At 47.0% G+C, this 20,768-nt stretch overlaps 1 protein-coding gene across 3 annotated transcripts in view; it reads left to right on the top strand.

Moving 5' to 3' along the window:
• Positions 1-20,768, top strand: part of SZT2 (SZT2 subunit of KICSTOR complex) — an 87,361-nt gene that overhangs the window by 48,393 nt on the left and 18,200 nt on the right. For 2 of the 3 annotated variants that reach the window (XM_053392748.1, XM_053392745.1), the window contains exons 29-52: positions 2,575-2,728; positions 2,819-2,911; positions 3,059-3,140; positions 4,624-4,902; positions 5,113-5,248; positions 5,363-5,479; positions 5,568-5,631; positions 5,816-6,001; positions 7,498-7,761; positions 8,256-8,433; positions 10,960-11,034; positions 11,290-11,428; positions 11,890-11,995; positions 12,429-12,552; positions 13,080-13,232; positions 14,047-14,149; positions 14,306-14,420; positions 14,576-14,687; positions 15,651-15,769; positions 15,881-16,045; positions 16,579-16,666; positions 19,195-19,368; positions 19,540-19,886; positions 20,558-20,724. In XM_053392748.1, the coding sequence (XP_053248723.1) occupies positions 2,575-2,728; positions 2,819-2,911; positions 3,059-3,140; positions 4,624-4,902; positions 5,113-5,248; positions 5,363-5,479; positions 5,568-5,631; positions 5,816-6,001; positions 7,498-7,761; positions 8,256-8,433; positions 10,960-11,034; positions 11,290-11,428; positions 11,890-11,995; positions 12,429-12,552; positions 13,080-13,232; positions 14,047-14,149; positions 14,306-14,420; positions 14,576-14,687; positions 15,651-15,769; positions 15,881-16,045; positions 16,579-16,666; positions 19,195-19,368; positions 19,540-19,886; positions 20,558-20,724 (3,540 nt within the window). The remainder of the gene's footprint in view (positions 1-2,574; positions 2,729-2,818; positions 2,912-3,058; positions 3,141-4,623; positions 4,903-5,112; positions 5,249-5,362; positions 5,480-5,567; positions 5,632-5,815; positions 6,002-7,497; positions 7,762-8,255; positions 8,434-10,959; positions 11,035-11,289; positions 11,429-11,889; positions 11,996-12,428; positions 12,553-13,079; positions 13,233-14,046; positions 14,150-14,305; positions 14,421-14,575; positions 14,688-15,650; positions 15,770-15,880; positions 16,046-16,578; positions 16,667-19,194; positions 19,369-19,539; positions 19,887-20,557; positions 20,725-20,768) is intronic. The other variant, XM_053392746.1, reaches the window with a different exon arrangement.

The following is a 20,768-nucleotide window of genomic DNA, read 5'->3' as shown; positions in this document are numbered from 1 at the left end:
TTTGCATCTCTCATTCCGTCATTTAAAGAATTTCACCTCCTTCCCCACCTTTTTTAATTAAAAAAAAAGCTTTTAAGCTTTTTCTTTTTTGCCTGTGGAAAATGAGCTTGCAAAAAAGAAGTGTAAACAGTGCAGGATAAAATCTCACAGGGCACAGTTGGGCTGCGTGGAATTTCCAGCAGTCAAGGAGCAGCATTTAAAAGCTTTGCATAGCTTGCAGGAATAGAATAAATTATGCAAAATAAGCAAATAATTGCAGAGTCTCTTAACATTTGAATGATCTCAATATATAGTGCGGATATGTTTATGCAGATCAGATGGTCCTTGTGTATTTCCTTAACCTATCAAGGGCAAAGATTACTTACAGTCATAACTTGGTGCAGAAAAACTGATTCTTTGAACAGCAATCTCATATTTTTTCCCCGTGGGCAACAGCTATTCCAGTTGCTTTCACTGAGTGGCATGGGAAAGCAAATGCAGTAAATGTCACTGCAAAAAATGAGGAAGGACATATATTTTGTAGGAGAACGAGATTCTGTAACCTGAAGTATAAATGATCCCAGGCTGACTGGCACATCCCTCTGCACATGGAGAAGATAACTCAAGCAAACCTGTAGAAATGAAGGAATTTGTGCCTCTTTAGTACAATAGAGGAGAGCAGAAAGGTTTGCCTTGCAAACTGAAAATGGGGCAGCCAAATGGAACTAGAATGAGAAAGGAGAGGCACTGCGCCAGTTTAAAACAGTACAATTAATAAAACCGATATAGGAACACAATATCACAGGTGTAACTGATATTTATAATCTGTGGAAAAGGACAAGCCATATGCCAACCATGAATATGATCTATGAAAGCAGGTGCCATAAACTAACATAAACACCACCACCCCCTTTTACCAAAGAACCCCCAAGTGAGATGGATTGATTGATGGCCTGTCTGTCTTTTCCCCAGAACCTAATGCAAGGCGGCTCACAAAAATTAAAACAGAAACAGCTTTACACTCTCATGTTCTCTGTGAGTTCTTAGAAAGGCTTGTGGTGCAGCAAGCCACTCCAGCTTTCTGGTTTGTGGATGCATACAGTAGAGATTTATTAAACCACTCTTTCCCAAGTGCCCTGAACTGGAAAACTGTGGTTTTAAGGATTCCCTAGAACAGACATGTCCAAAGTCCGTTTCGGGGGCCTAATCTGGCCCGCCGGTTAGTTTAATCCGAACCCTGTGGCAGTTTAAAACGTCAACAACTTTGGTCGGCCCTTCACTTCATCAAATCTGGCCCCTTTGAAAAAGATTTGGACACCACTGCCCTAGAAGTTAGGGTTGGATTAGATCCTGATTTGTAGGGAGCCCTTAAACCAGAGGTTCCCAGTTCAAGCATAATGGGAAAGAGTGTCTGCATCCTTTTCCCCAGCCACTCTTTGAACATTTTATATTTCCAGCTCCAGGTTAATTACATATGAAGCAACAAATCAATAAAGTTACAATGAATACGTTTAATTACAATAAACATAGTTTTATTATTCATCTTATTAAAACATATTTAAGTGATTGCATATCAAGCACAACAACTCAGCTTCCTTCACTATTTGCGTTACTGTCTTCCGCCAGTTATTCTTCTTCACACTTTCTATTTGGCTGAATCAATAAATGCGCATTGATCTGCATTTAAGGCGTTTATCCATTAATCCTCCCCTAATCCCTTCATAGCACATAGGTTCTTCTAAAAATCAATCGACTAAACTTCCATCAAATTAGTTTTAGACAGGTTTGATATAACCATAATTTAGATCATTTTTGAGATTTTTCTCCCATCTCTAAATGCTATAAAATGACTCTCTGAAAAGTGTGGCCCGAAGGAGGCATTGAGGGGAGAGGTATATATGTAATTGTTTTGTTTTGTTTGTTAGTTGGTTCATTCATTTTGACAGGAGGAGAGGGTTGGAATGCCCATGCAGGTGAACCAAGAGCATACACTATTTATTGGCCGCACTTAAGGCTGAGCAAAGCTGATTCAAACACAGTATTTTATGCTCGTGTGTTCATGGTCAGAACTGGCTATACTTGTGGAATGCGTCTGTGAGCAGGGCCCTAGATTTCTGCTGAGGTTCAGTTCACAGACGCAGCTCCAGAAGATGCATTTTCCAATAATATTTTTTTTTTGCACATGAAGCAGTTCTATGTGCTCCTGTGCATAACTCTTTACAGTGGTACCTCGGGTTAAGTACTGAATTCGTTCCGGAGGTCTGTTCTTAACCTGAAACTGTTCTTAACCTGAAGCACCACTTTAGCTAACGGGGCCTCCTGCTGCCGCCGCACCGGTGGAGCACGATCATCCTGAAGCAAAGTTCTTACCCGAGGTACTATTTATGGGTTAGCGGAGTCTGTAACCTGAAGCGTATGTAACCTGAGGTACCACTGTATTTCTGACCCATTGGGGATCTTAGGATGTATGGGGGAATAGAGGCATGTAGGCTGCTTCTGACTGAGGAGCAGGGGAGTTAAGGTTCCATTATTGGGAGCACAAGTAGACAGAGCTGCTTGTGTCTGACTTCACTCTTCCTTCAACCTGCTGTGCAGTGCTGAGACGGAGGATTTTAGTGAGCCAGAGTCCCATGTTTCGGCCTGCCCTCCCCAAGAACCCAACCCCAGCTGCTGTTCAGAGTTCCCCCTCTCTCTGCTAAAGAGCAGCCAGCCTTGCCAGGAGCACCCAAACTTGCACAGGATCATCCAGGTAAGGAGAAACGTGCTTCCTCTGGGTGAGGTGAGAGGGTAGCTTTGATGGCCCAAGTATGTTTCCCACTGTTCCTTCTTCCCGTTCTAGGAAAAGTTCTTGGAGATTGGCAGCTTGCATTTCAAGCCAGTGCCGTCCAATCCTCATTATTACTTCTACTGCCCTCCTTCTGCCAAAAAAGAGGTAGGAGGATATGCTTGTATCTTTGCCTCCTTTCTCAGGGAGGCTCCTTTAAGAGGGTCTGGAAGGCTGTATAAGAGCCAAACTTGGAAGGATGCGGCACCCAGACTTGATGCATGTTGCACATGTGGCTTCTTGTCCCTGTTTTAGGAGGAGGCCTCTCGGGACCATACAGATAGGAAAGGCAGTGAAGACGTGGAAAGTTCAGAAACTGAACTGGCGGCGGATGAAGGTAAGGGAAACTCTTCCTCACCCTGCTGTTCTGAGGACTGCTGTAACAATTGGAGATGCCATGGCACTTGTAATCTAGTGACATTGGATTTCTGTTTTTTAAACCCTTAAGTGGACTAAGGAAATTTTATGTTGGGGAGAGTGCAAGAGTCCTTAAGGACCAGTGCACTGTTTTCCCCTGGAGCTCAGCAAACCATAGAGCAGGTATGTCGTCATACAGATATTCCTGGCCCCCACAGTGTAACATCCATGGCCAAGGGGTGTTCATTAGGTTTGTTGGGAGTCCATCAACATCTACAGATCCCTGCTATCAATGTAGGGGGGTCCAATGGAGGATCCTAGCTTTGAGCTTTCTGGAAGAGTTGAGACGAAGGAATTGCTAAGATTAGGTCCCTCCTTTTGGCTCAGAGGCACCCCAGTTCTCCCAGGCTGCAAATATTTTGCATAGATTTCTAGTCATTGGAGCTAGCTGTATAGTTTCAGCTTTCCTAGAATTGCTTGTTTCTAATTTAAGAGGTTTAAGAACTCTCAAGTGAACTCCATTCGCAATATGTCCATGGTGAGGACCATGCAATGTCCTCTTTGGCAGCCAGCCAGCTAGAGCCCAGGTACCTTACGTTGCCTGGGCCTGAGTCTTTATCAGCATTCTTGCCACCAAGAGAGGGGACGTTGTCAGAAAAGAGTGCAGGATTGTCCAGAGGGAGGTTTTCACAATGCTTCATAGAATCATAGAATTGGAAGGGACCATGAGGGTCATGTAGTCCAACCCCCTGCAATGCAGGAATCTTTTTGCCCAACATGGGGTTTGAGCCCATGTCCCACGACCCTGAAATTCAGAGTCTTGTACTCTTACCCACTGAGCTGTCCTGCTTGCGGCCTGTTGTACTGCCAGGCCTTTACTGTTGCCCTGAAATTTACAAAGGCCAGCTTTGCCTTCTGCATGGGAGAATGCGCATCCAAGCTCGGACTAATATTCATTACCACATCTCTTAAAAAAATAAAAATCAATACATTTACTTATATCTGACCACCCAGTCATATTATCAGTGCATACTCAAGTAATTACCCAATATTTTGTCTCATTGTTTTTCCTCCTTATGCCCATAAATCATGCTTGGTGATAATTTGACACTCCTGATGTTTACTATCACTAAATATATATCTCTATATATGTTTATTTTATATACTCTAATTAAACCACTTGATATATTCCTAACAAAAGACTCCCACATTTTACAACGCACAAGGCTTTTCAGTCTAGCTTCAGGCATTTCAGGAACTTGGCCAGCCAGCAGTGCCAGCCTCTTGTGCATTCCCCTGGCAGGGCTTCCTGTAACATCCAACGCCAATCTGTCTCCATATTCACAGATTGAGTGCGATTGTAGTTAACCCTTTCAGGATAAACATTCTTGAGGCCTGGTGCCTTTCACCAAAGCTCCATCGCTCCTTGAAAGCACTTTGGCTTTTTTCGAACTTGCCCGTAGGCAATGCATCCGCCTGTGGCATTGGAACGGAGAGTGACCCCGAACTGGAAGTAGAGTATCGGGAACGGCTGGACCACGAATTTCTAGAAGCCGACTCTCTGTCGGACTCCAACACTGTTAACCAGGACGAGGACTCCTTCAGCGTGCTGGGAGACTCTCTGGCAGAGCAAGAGCTGCTGGAACAGGACATGCCACCGCTCTTTGTGCACATGACATGCTCGGTGAAGCTGCGCAGCCAGCACAGTTCCATGCCTGTTCGCTCGCTGCCCACCTGCCTAGGTGAATGGAAATGAGCCCTGGGGTTTGAGGTGGGGGGGAGGGGTGGCAAGGCTAGGGTGGATGGGCTGCTGGAAGGGAAGATTGGTTTCAGCCTCCAAGTAAGGGGCGCTGGGGAGGGATCATATGCTGAGGCCCAACCTCCTTGGGCGCTTGGCAAGGAAGGCTAAAGTAGCACTGTCTAACTCAAGTAATACCTGTTGCTTTTACTAGGGGAGGTACTGGGCTGCTTTGAGAGCTGCAAGGCGCTGCACACCATTGACCTCTCAGACCTGTGTGTGACCCTCGACATTTTTGTTCTGACCCTCCCCCTGGAAATCGAAACGGTGAACGATCTGCATCACAATAGGTGGGACTCCAGGGTTGCACTGTGGGCAGGGGAGTTTGGAAACCACAACATGCATGTGGCCTTGGCAAGACGCGATGGCTGAACCTTGTAACTCTTTCCCTGTCCTCGCTACAGGTACACCTCTGAGAGTAGCGTCTCCTTCACCCGTTCCCCAGGGCGGCCTTCCTCCTTCCGCTCCGATGAGGAGCTTATGCACACCTTGGACAGGTTGCCCTCCACTGTGGATGATGGGTATTTATCTTCTCCATCATGTTGTTATGCTGGGGTGCAGAAATAGCAAGCCACTGTCTTTGACAGTTGTATTCTTTTTTTCCCCAAGGCACCCAGCACTTTCCAATCTTCCTGGAGTGCACAGACAAGCCGTTGAAGCTACCATGACAGAGGTGAGTTCGTTTGGCCCTTGGAAAAAGAGATTTGCTCTGAGACTAGATTAATATCCCACCCGCACCCAGCACTGTGTTCTGACCAAGCACCAGCATTGTGAACCTTGCTAAAAGCAAGGCCACAACAGGGTTTGCACTTTACTTAGGATCTAGACCACCTTGCCTGCTGTCTTTACTGTCACAGATCCGCTGGCTTTTGGATGACGAGATTGTGTCTGCCTTGCGCCATTCCCGGAGAATTACCTCTGGCACTTTGAGCCGGGTGGCTACCCATGTTTACAGTTCTCAAGGCCGTCCTAGCTGCCACTGTGAAACGGTTCCTTTGCAGTTCGTGTTTGGGCCTGAGAGCTCTCTGGAAAAGTTTCGTGAGGTAAGTGATCTTTCATGCTATTGGTATATGAAGCACTTAACAACTTGGGGCCAGTTTACTTGAGCAGCCACCACCCTGATATTTTATGGGAGGGTGTTGTATATAAATAAATTTTGCTGCCCCATACTTGGTAACTTAGATTTGTGGAACTTGCACTTTCACAGGTGTCACATAATGTAAATCTTTAGCATGCTTTGGAACTTCCTAGCTATTAATATTAGACTCACACCCTGTCTATATTGCTGTACATTCCTGGTGAAAGCTTTTTTATTTCAGCAAACCTACTGAAACCATATACTTTTTTTTAAAAAAAAAGTTTAGCTCATCACCAAACTGGGAGGGGTAGCTAATTCCGCAGAAGACAAAATCAGAATTAAAAATGACCTTAACAGATTGGAGAACTGGGCACAAGCTAACAAAATTAATTTCAGTAGGGACAAATGTAAGGTTCTACACTTAGGCAGGAAGAACCAGATGCAGAAATATAGGATGGGGAACACCTGGCTTACTAGCAGTACATGTGAAAAGGATCTTGGGGTCTTGGTGGACCACAAGCTTAACATGAGTCAACGGTGTAATGCAGCAGCAGCAAAAAAGCTAATGCTATTCTAGGCTGCATCAACAGAAGTATAGTGTCCAGATCAAGGGAAGTAATAGTACCACTCTATTCTGCCTTAGCCAGACCACACTTGGAATACTGTGTCCAATTTTGGGTACTACAATTTAAGAAGGATGTTGATAAGCTGGAACATGTGCAAGCTGATCAAGGGTCTGAAACTAATCCTTGTGAGGAGCGCTTGGAGGAGCTGGGTATGTTTAGCCTAGAAAAGAGGAGACTGAGAGGAGATATGATAGCCATCTTCAAATATCTTATGGGCTGTCACATGGAGAAGGGACCATGCTTGTTTTCTCCTGCTCTGGAGGGTAGGACTCGAACCAATGACTTCAAATTGCAAGAAAAGAGATTACGACTAAACATTCGGAAAAACTTCCTGACAGTAAGAACTGTTCAGCAGTGGAACAGACTCCCAGGAGAGGTGGTGGACTCTCCTTCCTTGGAGGTTTTTAAGCAGAGGTTGGATGGCCATCTGTCATGGATGCTTTAGCTGAGGTTCCTGCATTGCAGGGGGTTGGACTAGATGACCCTTGGGGTCCCTTCCAAGATTCTATGATATCTATCTATGTCTTTAGTGATGATTTTACTATGTGGCCCTTTTGTAGTTTTCCGACTAAGCAGTCTATAAATCTTTATAAATTTGTTTTCCCCCCATATGACTTCAGTTTTCCACAGTCATTTGACCTTCAGCTCATAAACCCTAAACAACACCCCCCAGCAACACACACACACACACACACACACACACACACACACACACACGAGCTACCTTGATGCTTCTCCATTCTCAGCCATTCTGTCTTGCTTTATGCCTAAGAAACATGCACCTGCCTTTTGCTTGTTTCTAGACAGTCACCCTGTTCTTTTTTTTTCCATGCAGGAGTTCCAGAGAATAGCCCTACCAGGCTATGTGCTCAACGCTGAAGACAGTGATTTCTACTATGTTTCCATCAGTCGCCTACATGCCCCCAAAGATGGTCCTAGCCCCACAGTGACGCTTGAGAGCACCATGACTGGAGGCAGGTGTGAAAGCAGCATCAAAACAGAAGGCTCTTTGCCCTGCTCCCCTCCGCCCGAGGAGGCTCATGGTCTCTGGGCATGGCCAGCGAGTGAGAACAAGCAGGAGGCAGAAGAATTCCTGGACGTAAGTATCCATGCACATGCTGAGTTGGTAGGGTGATCTGGAGACGTGTTTTTTTCTTATTGATGCTGTTTGGTAAGGGTGATTATTGAGAGCGCCACATTATGGATTGCATTCTGGTGATCTCTGCCACAGAGAGGTTAGGCTGGCCTCAACTAGAGCCAGGGCTTTTTCGGCTGTGGCTCCGATCTGGTGGAACGCTCTGTCACAAGAGACTAGAGCCCTGTGGGACTTGACATCTTTCCGCATGGCCTGCAAGACAGAGCTGTTCCACCAGGCCTTTGGCCAGGGCACAGCCTGACTCCCTCCTTTGGCAATCTTCACAGAACTCTAGCCCAATGGTTGCCATCAATTTGATTTGAATTAATTTTATAATGAAATGATTTTAGAATGTTGTCTTATTTTATTGTTGTTAGCCGCCCTGAGCCCGGCTTCGGCTGGGGAGGGCGGGATATAAATAAAATTTATTATTATTATTATTCTTTGCTGTGATGCAGTTGTCAGATGAAGTTCCACAGCCGGATCAAGCCCACACTTCGGAGTGTGGCTCCATGGATGAGGAATCTGCCGTGACCCAGCCACAGCCTCTGCCGTGCTCCTTGGAGAAGTGGAACAGTGAGAAATCTCCCTTAGCAACACCATCTGTAGCGAGCCTGGCAGACTCTGTGACTCCAGGTACGGAAGATGAGCAGGCATCTCCACCTGAATTTTGGAGCAGGGGAGTTCAGCCGTGTGGGGCTGCTTTAGCTTATCCTGCCCCAAACTGGTGCCCTCCGAGGAGATTTGGACGTCAACAGCCATAACCCCAGCCCACATGGCCAATGGAAATTGTAATCCACAACATCTGGAGGGCATTGTGCCATAGAAGTCCTTTCCTGGGACTTCTGCTTCTTTCTATTTTGGGGCGAGTAACATTCTAGCCACTGTAGTAGCATACATGAATAAGTTTCTATACATTTCAGGTAGTTCTGTCCCTATAATTCCCCAAAGAAAAGCTTCTGGGTTTTTTTTACAAAAGTTATTTTAAACATCCTTTTCATTTCATTATATATCATTTCCTAGTTAAGCTTTAATCTTACTACAAGACCACCACATATGATAAAAAGAACCTTCTTTCTTTTAAGCAGTTCCATTTAGCTGAGCTATAATTGGTAGGATTCCACAATTCAAAGTGCTGGTTATGACCTATAAAACCCTATATGGCTTGAGCCCAGGCTCCCTGAAAGTTCGTATCTCTCTATAGGAACCTGTCCAAGTGTTTGAATCCTCAGGTGAGCACCTTCTCTTGGTCCCATCAACATCAGGGCACCAGAGAGAGAGACATCTGTGGCTGCTCCCGCACTGTGGAATTATCTGCCAAGAGAGGCTCTCTCTTGGTTATCCTGCTGGCAGGCTGAGACCTTATTCAGACAGGCCTTTGAAAACTAAGATTCAGATGATGCTGACCACTGGACAAAACTGATTTTGATTTTAAATGTGCTTCATTGTCTTTTAAACTATTGTTTTAGCTGGTCAGGTTTTTTTATTAACTCTCCATTTTATAATGATTTTTAATGTTGTAAGCTACCTTGAATAGCTTACAACATTAAGTGGGATATAGATATAATAAATAATGATGAATAATACTTGGGAGAGGCAAATAAAGGAAAGTGCCCTCATATATCTGGGGCCAGATAATGATCCTTTGTGCTTCATGCATAAGCATGCGTGTTGTTGGGGCCATAACCCTTATTTTGCCCGAATAGCTCATGGCCCTCACCCAAGGTGTTCTAGGTCTGCTTCTCTAGGTTATATAGGCATAACAAGTTACTCATGCTTCCCCCTGCCCCCTTTCCAATTTCAACAAGTATTATAAAAACCCTGCGGTTTTCCAGTGCTGTCCAAAATTTGCAGAAATTACAGAAATTCAGGAAAAGCACATTCTATAATGTTACAAGAAGCCATGCAAAACCAGTCTGTGAAACTGGTCGAAAGGAAGAATTCCTGGGGCCAAGCTAACTCAGTTTCCTCAAGCTCTTCATGTTTCAATCCTAGATATATGAAGCCAGCTGTAATAATACTGTACACCCAATCTGCTAGCTTTTAAAAAGGGATATATATATATATCCCCAAAAGGCTTTTCAGAACCTAGAGGCTGGCTGGGTGCTTCTTCTTCCATCAGTCTCTGAGGCTGCAGTTGATTTTCATTGCAGTCGTGCTGTCAGTCCAAGATGGATTCTCCATACTTCTGCTGGCACTGGGAAGCTGTAGGAAGGTGGTTATATTTGTTGAAACATCGGAAGAGTATTGCCGAGGTTTCATGTGCAATTTGGCTCATGATGATCCTCTGAAAGCGATTAAGCGACTGCCTTTTAACGCCATATAATGGAACTTCTCTGCCTTACCAGTTCATTAAGCTGGCTTTATTGCCACTCTGTTAGGTTTTGTTTCAGTATTCTGTTGTGTGCAGGTCAATCAGCCTCTCTTCAGAGGGAAAACGCTTTTCAGGTCTCCCTTTTGTGGAAATAGGATTAGAAATGTAAGGATTACACGGGGAAGTGCCAAGTACTTGTCCATGCTCCTTTTTAATATGCAAATGCCTTCCTCGTTCCAAGGAGTGTGTTGGTTTCACCTACTTCATCATTCTTGAGAGGCCTTTTGGTGCCTTTTACTTAAATACACCATTTGCTCCCTCATATTTTCAATTGTGCATTGAGATTGAACAAAAATATGCCATTTCACACTTGCGAGAGAACGGGTGTTTATTCAAGTTAGCATTTTCACCCCAGGCCTGACTGTAATAGCAAAGTCTCTCCCTCTCTTAGGGGTGTCCATTAAAGTGCCTTTCTTTGTAACTATGCTCCAATATTGATTTTTCTGTAATCAAAACCACTTTAGTGCTGTTGGGCTCATGAGATTGTAAGCTCTAAAAGGCTGCCATGTGTCTTGCTGTCGGGCTTCTTTATGAAGTCAATCTTGCTTTGTTTCTTACATCAAACAACCCATGCAGCAGACGGGGTGAAAAAAAGAAGCCAACCGCTTTGTGACACGCTGATATCCTTTTTCTTCCTGGGTTTGTTTCTTGTTGCCTTGGCTTGTATATGCACAGTTTGGGGGGGAAAGGCCGGTGCTTAGATTGAAATCTGGTCCCAGAGCAAGGAGAGAGTTGGGGGGACCTAGGAGACCTCAGAGCAGTCTCTCAATACCTCTCTGTCCTTACAGGCTGTGGGAAGCAGCGTCCCAGTCGGGTACAGAGCCTGGTATCGAGCCAGGGCAGTATGGATTCCGATCTCCTAGGTGAGTGGATGAGCCAGGCCATCTTTTTGTGTGGAAGAGACGCTAAGTCAGTTCTCAGTTGGGTGGAGGCAGGTTGTTTGTGGCAGAGTGACAAGTTGCTCAGCTGGGGTTATTTTGCCCTGAGGTCCAGGTGCATCCACTTTGTGGAGATGGGACTGCAAGGGAACCACCATGAGCCTCTCTCTGCCCTTGGCTTCTTGTCAAAGATGGATTGGCTGAGCCACTCAGCAGAGGCGGTGCATTTTCATTTCTTAGGCTATGATGGCGGGAGCAGTGATTCCGAATGTGAGGAGGCAATAATGAGTGACCTGGAACCCAAGTGCCCTCTCATGCCTGACTTCTGGCTGATTGTCAAAATCCACCAGGACCGGGTGGAAGTCTATTCCCACACACGGTAACATCCCCTTTCCCGTGCCCTGCTCACCCGGGGATTCTGGTTCCCGAAATGGCAACTGTGGCTTTTACCCCAATCTCTGCAATCAGTTTCTCCCAGTCCCCCTGATCTTAGCCTTGTGTTGTATAGCTGGCTTCTGAGTTCTCCAGACTTCACGTGTACAATCTGTCTTGCTTTTTCCAACATGAAGCTAGCTGGCCTTGTTCCTCTGCCAGTTTCGTGCTAATCCTGGGAAAAGGGCGAAGAGCCCAGGCCATGCCAGTCATAGATCCCTCCCCCAGTACTCATACATTTTTAAGCACTTGCCAATGCTGTTTTATCTCCACCCAGTTTTTCATTGTTGACTGTGTTCAGTTCATTGCTAGCTATTGAGCAGGAAAATATATTGTGCATATAGTCTGCTGTTGTGAGAGCTCTCTCAAAAGTTCTTCTGAGCAGTCTCCCTTTTCCTTTCTGTACAGCAGCTTGAGTGCGGTGAAAGCAGCGCAGAATGAGGAAGGGGAATGTGTGCATCTTCACCGTACAGTGGTGAAGAAAGTTGGTGAGATCTGCCGCCTTGTTAATCAGGTAACTCTGGCACATTCGGTCTCTCTCCACTGACTCCTTGGTAGCAGGAATATCTCCCTACTAAGTTCCAAAAGTTGAATTTGGCAAGGTCACTCATTAGCCAATGTGTTATGAAATATTTGACAGCTACAGCTTTGGCCACTGGAAAAACCACCCAGATCTTTTCTGCTCATGGAGCCTTTGAAGAGAAACTTCATACATACATATCTATGCACTTTTAGATATCTTTTCACCTTAAACATGAGGACTGAGATGCTGACACTTTAAATGAGGAAGCTGGGATGTACCAGCTTCATCATATTCTGGTATGATTACAATCGTGTAGACAAATATTGCACTTGAATTTCAAGGCAGATACTAGTTTCTTCTACAGCCAGGCCTCCTGTTGTGAGGAAGCATTAAGTCCATCTCTGCGGCCCTTTTTTGTCCACAGCGGCTGCTGCTACAGGATCTGCACGACAGTCATAATTGCAATTCCCTGCTCGTGGCTGAGAGCGAGGAGGATATCTGGAAAAGTGAAACGCCGTACACCTACCGGCAGCGCACTGGGCCTGATGGTAGGAGTGGAAAGCGGTATCCTTATCCACAATAACGTTGTGCTGAGCCTTAGAGCCCAGAGCAGGTGTAGGCCTTACAAAACTTACAACATCTCTTAACTGGGGCTGATGGCAGCTGTAGTTCAGCAACCCCTGTAGGGCCAAGGGTTCCCTACACCTGACTTAGAGACTCTGCTTTCCCACTAGTTTGGCTGTGCCCTAATTATATTAGAGGCAGGCTTCCTACAGACCACAGGATGAGATTCCTCTCTTACTCTGCCTGTTGTGGCAGGGCAGTACTTGGGGAAGTGACAGCTGATGAATCCTATTCATTTGCCGTTTTTTCGCCACTTTGGTGGTGATGCACCGTCCTGCTTTTCAGGGCAAGCTCTGTAGGTTCCCTGTTTAAAGGTACTTGAGGTGTGTGTGTTTGCCTTTTAATCTTGTGGCACAACTGTACACGAAGGAGGAAAGTCTCTGTTGTATAGATGGCTTTCAGAGAACTCTGTAGAGGGCTGCCCTGCTGAATTGCATTTCCCGCTGTGCAGACTACCCAGGAGAGGAGAGCTACCAGCCCCATGACTATCTGGCGGCCACCATGCAGTTCATACCCGGACACTTTGCTTGTGACGCAGTCTGGAGCACCACCATCCATGTGCATTCACGACTCAAGATGGGACCCAATATGGGTGTTGCACGCGGTGAGTATATGGATGCAGAGAGCTCTGGTATTGGGGAGGTGTGTGAGGAGCTATCCCCAGACTCCCCGTTCCTAGGCAATGAGTTCTGTCTTGTCATGGTGCCTTTTCGCCCCCAGCTGTGGCCCACTGATGATACAAATTATTTGTTAGGATTGGTGTGAGGGCTGGATTAGCCAAATGATGTGGAGGGCGGCTTGAGTTAGGCTACAAACAAGGAAGTTCTGCCACAAGCTCCTTACAGGAAGAAGGAGCCACAAATACGGTGGTGATAAAATGCACAGAAGGGGGAACTTGTGTAACAAGTGGGAGAATTTTTCAGGAAGTGACTTTGTGTTGGGGGGGAGGGAAGCTTTTAGCATAAAAATCTGAGCAAGTTAATTTATTAGAAGAGATCCTAGCGTTGAGGTAAGGTTTCGTCACGGAATGAACTATTAAAAATAGCTCTCGTTCTAACTCTGTTATAAAACCCTAATATAGGCTAGCTACGATCTAAAAGAAGCTCAAGTGTTTGAAACTTTTCCCCCTCCCAAATATGCCCTGATAAGGAACACCTTAGCTTGAAACATAGAAGGATTTGATACTTCTCCATTGGATACCCTTAGTACATATTTATCACAGCCACCAAATTGCAGTGATCTTTTTCAAAAAGTGGGTATGTTGAGAATGGGCGGTAGTTATGAGGATTAGGCTGGATTAATATTTGGGAAATAAAATTGAAGAGGGGCGTGTGCTGTGCTGGTTTTTGAAGATAGCAGTGGGTGGTGCATTTGGGTCAGACTTTGCAACTTGTAAGCCATCTCTCTCCCCCCTGCAGCCATCCAGGCTCTGCGTTCTGTGCTCAATGCTTTCTCAGTTGTGAACAGGAAGAATATGTTTGTTTACCAGGAGCGCTCAACCAAGTCTGTTTTCTATTTACGGTAAGTTCGCCATTCTGTCATACGGCAGCCCACAAGCAAGGGGACCGCCTTGACCTGTGGTGTCTTCATCTCCTCTGCTGGTATCTCCTTTTGGAATGTCCTTCAAGTCCCTTGCCCTTGGCTTTACCCTCTCCTCTTTGTTACTCTCTCCTCCAGACTCTCTGAGACCACTTCCAGTGGGAAGGGTGGGGAAGCTGAAACCCAGAGCCTTCCATGCCGTTCACTGGCCCTTTCGCGCAGCCAGGAGCCCATATACATGGAGGACCTGAGCGTGAGTCTCTTTTCCTCCCAGGGAACCCCTGCACCCTTGCTGCTGAGAGCACAAGAGCGAGCATGCCGGCTGCACACAGCGTGCTCTCTGCTGTCTTTCCAGGAGTGTTGGGAGGCAGCTGCATCTTCTCAGTTTCTTCTGTTCTCCTCTGATAGGGCTCTCGCTCCTCTTTGGAGACAGCCTCTTTCCGCAGTGTGGACTCGGCCCGCCCGGTGAGCCAAGTGGACAGGCATATCCAGCTGGTGGTTCATGGAGTTGCACCGGCAGGTAAGTTGCACATTCATTCAACATAAAGTCAGAGACGGGAGGCTTATTGAGATCTTGTTGCTACTATCAAGCTACCTGTCCCCTGAGGTGTGTAAAGACCAGACAAACGTTTGATTTAGTAACTCTGTCTCCTTTAAGGTGGGCTTTCCCAAATGGTGGTGCCTCCCAAATGTTGTGTCGTTGGACTACAATTTCTACCACCTACTTTGCTGGCTGTTGCTGATGGGATTATAGTCAACAACATCTGGAGGGCAACTGGTTGGGAAAGCCCACCTTAACAGGATTTTAAAAATATATGTTGCATTGCAGCCCTTTCTGCAACAACAGAGGGAAATGCAGCCTTTTGCTCCCTTCCTATTCTTTAGTTCATCAGCTCTCCGGAATCTTGTGTTAATGTTTTGTTTCCTCTGTAATTTAATAACAAGCCATTGACATTCTTTTCCCTTGTGGTTTTGCTGCTTCTGGCTTTTCCTTCAGACAGCCGTCAGTGGGAAAGCCTGGCTGCTCTCTTGTGACATAGTTTACTGTGCAGCACACACAGATCATTGATCTGGAACACAACTAATGTAGCAGTTGCAAAAAGGAATGGCAGGTGGAAACCTGCAAAGGCACATAGTAGCTTCCTTTTTTTTATACCGTCCCAGACTTTGGTCCATCTATTATCTACACTGACTGGCAGCAGATTTCCAGGGTTTCAGACAGGGGTATTTCCTAGCCCTACCTGGAGATGCCAGGTTTGAACATGGGACCTTCTGCATGCAAAGCCGTTGCTCTACCACTAAAGCTGCAATTGTAGGAGGGAGTGGATAGGTGCTAAGGTAACCCTCAGGAACAGTAGCCAGACTGTGTGGGCTGTTGAAAAATAGAGCATGCTGGGTTTGGTATGGGGTGGCTCAAGCGTAAGAGGGCTCAGCATCTTGTATGAGACAAAGGCTACATACTGCAACTCTTCTGCTCCTCTAGGACCTGAGATCACAGATGAGCTAGTGAAGGTTCTACGCAGGCGCCTAGATGAAGCCACCCTGGACATCATCACAGTCATGCTCGTGCGGAACTGCAAGCTCACCCCTGCTGATGTGGAGGTATTGTCAAATAGGACAAGACCACCTTTTATTTCTTGGCTAAATCTCCAGGCCTCTGGGTTGGATGCGCTCAGGCTGTATCAGACCATTGACAAGTCCTTCTCCGTGCAGTTCATACAGCCTCCAGGAAGCCCACCTACTGAAGTGCTGCAGTTCACTCTGCCCCCCTCGTGCCTGCCCTGGCTCCCGGCCATAGCCTGCTACCTGCGTCAGAACCTGCTGATCTTCCTGCACACACCCAAGTACACAGACAGCAACATTGAGAACCATTTCAAGGTGAGAGGACGGGTGCCTGTGCCTGGCCTGGTGCTGCCTATTCAAGGGGTGACTTCAGTGTTCGTCTCTTGTAGAGGACTAAGGGAATATGTGCAAAGGACAAAGGCATGACAAGCATCCCAGGGGTAACATGGCTAGGCATGGAGGTATAAACAGATCATAGCCTGCTGGGTTCTGGAACAGAATGAGAGGCACAAACTAGGATGAGAATTTCCAGCAGCCTCAAACATCTCTACCCCTAGCTTGATCTCAGTCGCTGAGGACCAGTCATACAGGGACTGTTTTTATGGTTATGTGTGATGTAGTGCTATGTATCCTTTAATGGACTGGGGGGAAATCCCAATGTCTGTGACAGTGTTCTATGCTGGGAAATTCTCTGCCATAAGAGTTGCATATCATTTACTGAGATTAAGAGCCTACATGATGTAACCCACACTTTTGGTCTTCAGGGACCTCAAAGGCAGCTCTCCATGTTGATGAAAATGCAGCTCCCAGAAATAGTCTGATTTAACTATTCTTGCCTTCCTTTTCAGCACTATTTCCACCAGAGTAGCAGCAGCAGCCATGACCTGGATCTCTATCTGTACAACAAGCCTGGAGGCCAGGGCACTGGTGGCAAAGGTAATAAGTGTCTCTGTCGTACCCCCTAATTCTATAGAAGAAAATGGTCCTATGCACCCTCTCTGAGGACAGTGGCATGCTGGGGTGTGGGCCTGGCCTAGGTAGGTTACCCAGGTGCCAGAAGATGCTGTTGAATCTACATGCTGCTTAATCCATGTGAGTCAGCTGACTAAGGCCCCCGGCTTCCATTTTGTCTACTCCTGTGCCAGCCAGTAGTAGGGTAGAGAGGAGTTCATAAATTAGTGAGCTCCACTCCCCAAAGGCCTTATGAGTTGTGCAGTCATGGTGGCTCCTGCTCATTGGAGCTCATCAAACATCTACCGGGGGGCTAAAAATGAACTGACTTTTAGGTGAGAGCACAGTGATGAGTTCTAGGCAGACGTCAAGTGGGGAGTCATATGGTACTGTGGGCATCAGTTGGCAGCCTATGGACTGTTGGGAGCTCCCAGTGGTGGGGTACTGTTAGTTTGTGTGTCTGTGTGTCTGCATTGTGCCATACACTTGCCTCATTTTCCACCTGCACTGTGGTCTGGTTGTGTGGGTAACACATCACCTCAAAGTGTGTCTGAACATTCTTCTGTCATGTAGGTTCCATGCTGGATCTTGTGCAGCACCTGTTTCCACCTTCCCAGTTTCAAGGTAGTTTCTGTAGATTCCAGTGGTCCGCTGTACTTTTTCCAGCGCTGCTCCCATCCTCATTTTGACCTTGTGCCTGCTGTTGTTCTGGCTTCTGCTCTGATGCCTCCTGTATCACCCACTTTTTTCCCTTCTGTGTAGCCACCCACATCTTTTCCATTGAGTAGTTTCCTAACCCATATGCTTTGGCCACGAGAAGACCCCCCCCCCACTGGAGATGAGACTCGGGTTAAAGAAATCACACTGACTCCAGATAGAAATGGCTGCAAACATGTTATTTGCTTTCAGACAGAGAGAGAATTTCACTTCTCTCATAGCCTCCTTAGAACAGTTGTGGGAGTGAAAGTTCTTGTGGGTTTCAGAAAAGATGGATACATTTATGGAGCATTATTTGTTGTGGCGCCTCGTTTTGTACCTTGGGATTAGTAAAAGATTTTTCTCTTGCATAAACTTGGAGCTGGGAGAAGAGCTCCGTGAGACTGTGATGTTGCAGCTGGTGACATCAGCTGATGGAAAGATTGAGATGAACGACCCTGGTGTGCATTTGGGGATGCACAGTAAACACCCTTATAATTGGTCTGAGTAATTTTCATATTGGGGACCAGGCAGAACATTTTATCTGTGCCATATTTACCTAGGGTACTAGAGGTGGAAGTTGCTTCATTCAGTAGCTTGTGAATTGGCTCACCTGATCCCTTGTGTCTTTGTTAGCAAGCTTTCTAGTTGCGGGCTATGGCTGTTCTGTAGCTATTTAGGTAGCTGAATGTAAGAAACCACCTGGTCTTGGGATTATATGATTGGCAAGGAGACAGTTAATGCCGCTCGCCCTTCCTTCTTTCCCTCTGTTCTCATCTGGCTGCCAAGTTCATTGAGAGCAGGGAGAATTACATCTGTCGGGACAATTGCCGTAAGCCTGGAGTAGACTTCCCTTCCTGGCAGGCTCTGCTGCAAGCATTCATTTTTCCTTCCATGTGACCCCCATGCAGAGGTAAAGCTGACAGGAGACAGGGTGCATGCTGGGAGCCTCCTTGAAGATAGGGACCTATGGGTGCCATCTTCTGAATGAGATGATATGGTATACAGTGCCTTTGCCAATGTCGTGCCCACCTTCTGCTTAGTGGGAGACTCTCTACTTCTGCCCATGACTTGTTAGTTTTCCATTTAGAAGCCTACAGTGCTGATGGGGATGGTGTCCAGGTCCTGAGCCCTTAAATCCTTGCATATCCTTCTGCATGTTGTCATGAAAATGTCAGTAAGACGTCATCCAGTGTGTGATTCCTAGTGCAACCACCTCGCCTTTCCCTTTCTCCTCCCCTGGGCATTAATCAATGTGGCACATCAGCAGTCAGAAGGAAGGTTAGAAGAGCCCAAACGGTCCCCCCTCATTTATTCCATGGAACTTCCACCTCCCACTTTTCTGAGGGACTCCTGGCATGATCACACTGCACAGCAGTGCAAGCTGGAGCTGCCTCTTGGCACAGGGCAGGGGCTGAGCTGCTTGCTGCACCAGGAAATGATACCCAGAGAGATGTGACCTGTCTCCTGTCCTGTCCTTGGTGCTTTTGCTGGTTGGGCTTTGCTGAACCTGTGATGAATGCATCCTTCCCTTCAGATGACAGCTTGCAACCCACATCCCCAGCAAGTGCAGGCCTCTTCCCTACCTCCGTGATTGTGGTGTCTTCCTTGGCTACATGTCTTCCACCCCGACCCCTCCTTCCCACCTGTGACTTGTTTCCACATTACTTTTTTTTTTTAATCACCCTGAGTTGCATTCCAAAGGATGGCTGTGTGTTTGTAACAAGTTCCCAAAGGCTGTGGTCTCCTAGGAGCTCTATGCTAGTGGAGGGCTGAGCCTCTGGGACTCAAGCGGCCCTTTGAATTTTCCCCTGCAGGCATTGCATGCATTGCCCTATCCTTTGTGGACGACCGTGGAAATCCCATCTCATTGACTCGCTGGGTGAGACCACCCACCGCATTGCTGAGCACATCCTTCCTCCAGGAGGCAGATTTCGAGAGCTTGACAGCTGTCACTAAGCACCAGGCTGAGCCTGGCACGTCACAGCCAGGTGAGAAGGCACGGCTTCTGTCTGCTCTCTAGGAATGGTGGCATCAGATGGGCAAAGTAATTGGGCTTGAATCGGCTTGCCTAGAAGCCTAGGGAGCCTGGCTGGTAAGAGACCAGCATTGCCCTTGCCTTTTCCAAGGTACATCCTCTTGACGCTGCTTTTCCTCCAAAGCACTCTGTCCTCTGGTGCGCCTGGACATTTGGGAGAAGGGCAACATCAGCCTGCTGCAGCTCTCCGAAAGGCTGCGCAGTGCTCTTCGCCATGCCCTCTGCGACGCCCTCATGGAGTTCCGTGTGCTGCCCAACCCACTGTGTGTCGATCCATCTGCTGAGCCAGAGTTTCCAGGGAGTGTCGGAAGCCTGCGCCGGACGATGTCAGAAACCAAAGGGTTGACGCCGCCTGGCAGGCGCCGAGGAGCGTGTCCACCTGCTCTGCATTTCACTGTGCCCACTGCAGCTGCTGGTGAGCCGGTCACACCCACCAACAAGTTGGGGAGACGAAGCTTCTGGGACATGCGGGTAAGGAGTCTGTCCGGGGAAGGTGGCGGTGGGATATGTATGCTCTGGGTGTGGTGAGAGAGAGCCCAGAACCAAGAGCTCTGGATTCAAGAACTGTTACAGCAAAGTGCCAGCCTGCACTAACTTACAACCCCCAAGTGAAACACAGTTCACCAGCCATGGGTTGTGGTCTGTCAGATGTTTACTAATATCTCTGTTTTTTGTCATGCCAGGCGAACGTGTTCCTTTATTTTCCTAGCTTGTTGGATCATATATGGCTTTGCTCTGGCATAGTAGCTAAGAATATGATCTGCTCTGCCATGAGGTCCATGAAGGAGCTTCAGGCAAGCCCTCTGGTCTCACAGTGCAACCCTGTGCCTGTTTAAGCAAATTTCCCTGTGTCTGTTGTGACTTACTTCCTAGTAAGCATGTTACAGATGATAGCCACAGTCTCCACCCACTGCAATTAATGCATTAGGATAAGGATGCCTAGCCGCCTTGGGGCTGAGGACCACTTTGACCCACAGTCAAACCTCAGGGGCGTTATCGTATAAAGTGCTATATATATTTTTTAAAAGCTTGTGCAATACAGATCCTTGCTGGCCTGAAACCATCTGTGCCAGAGAAATGGGAAATAGGCCCATGCATTTCTTTCTCTGTCTCTTCATGACCTTGTTTTGTTTTTTCCCCAGAGCAAACCAGAGGCGGTAGAGCAAGGGAGCCCCAAGACCACGGATGACATAGTGCTGGAGCGGCCTGAAGAGAGCCGAACCCGCCGCCGCCACAAGACCGAGAGTGTGAAACAGCCCTCGAGCCACGAACGTGTTGCAGCAGCTTCCGAGCAGGGGCAGGCCCAGAGGCAAGCGTCCTGACAGTCTTTCCCCGCCCTCTTAATCCAGAGGG

The sequence above is a fragment of the Podarcis raffonei genome, chromosome 6 (genome assembly GCF_027172205.1).
Source record: "Podarcis raffonei isolate rPodRaf1 chromosome 6, rPodRaf1.pri, whole genome shotgun sequence".
NCBI classification, from domain to species: Eukaryota; Metazoa; Chordata; class Lepidosauria; order Squamata; family Lacertidae; genus Podarcis; species Podarcis raffonei.
This window is presented reverse-complemented; position numbering and strand designations above follow the sequence as displayed.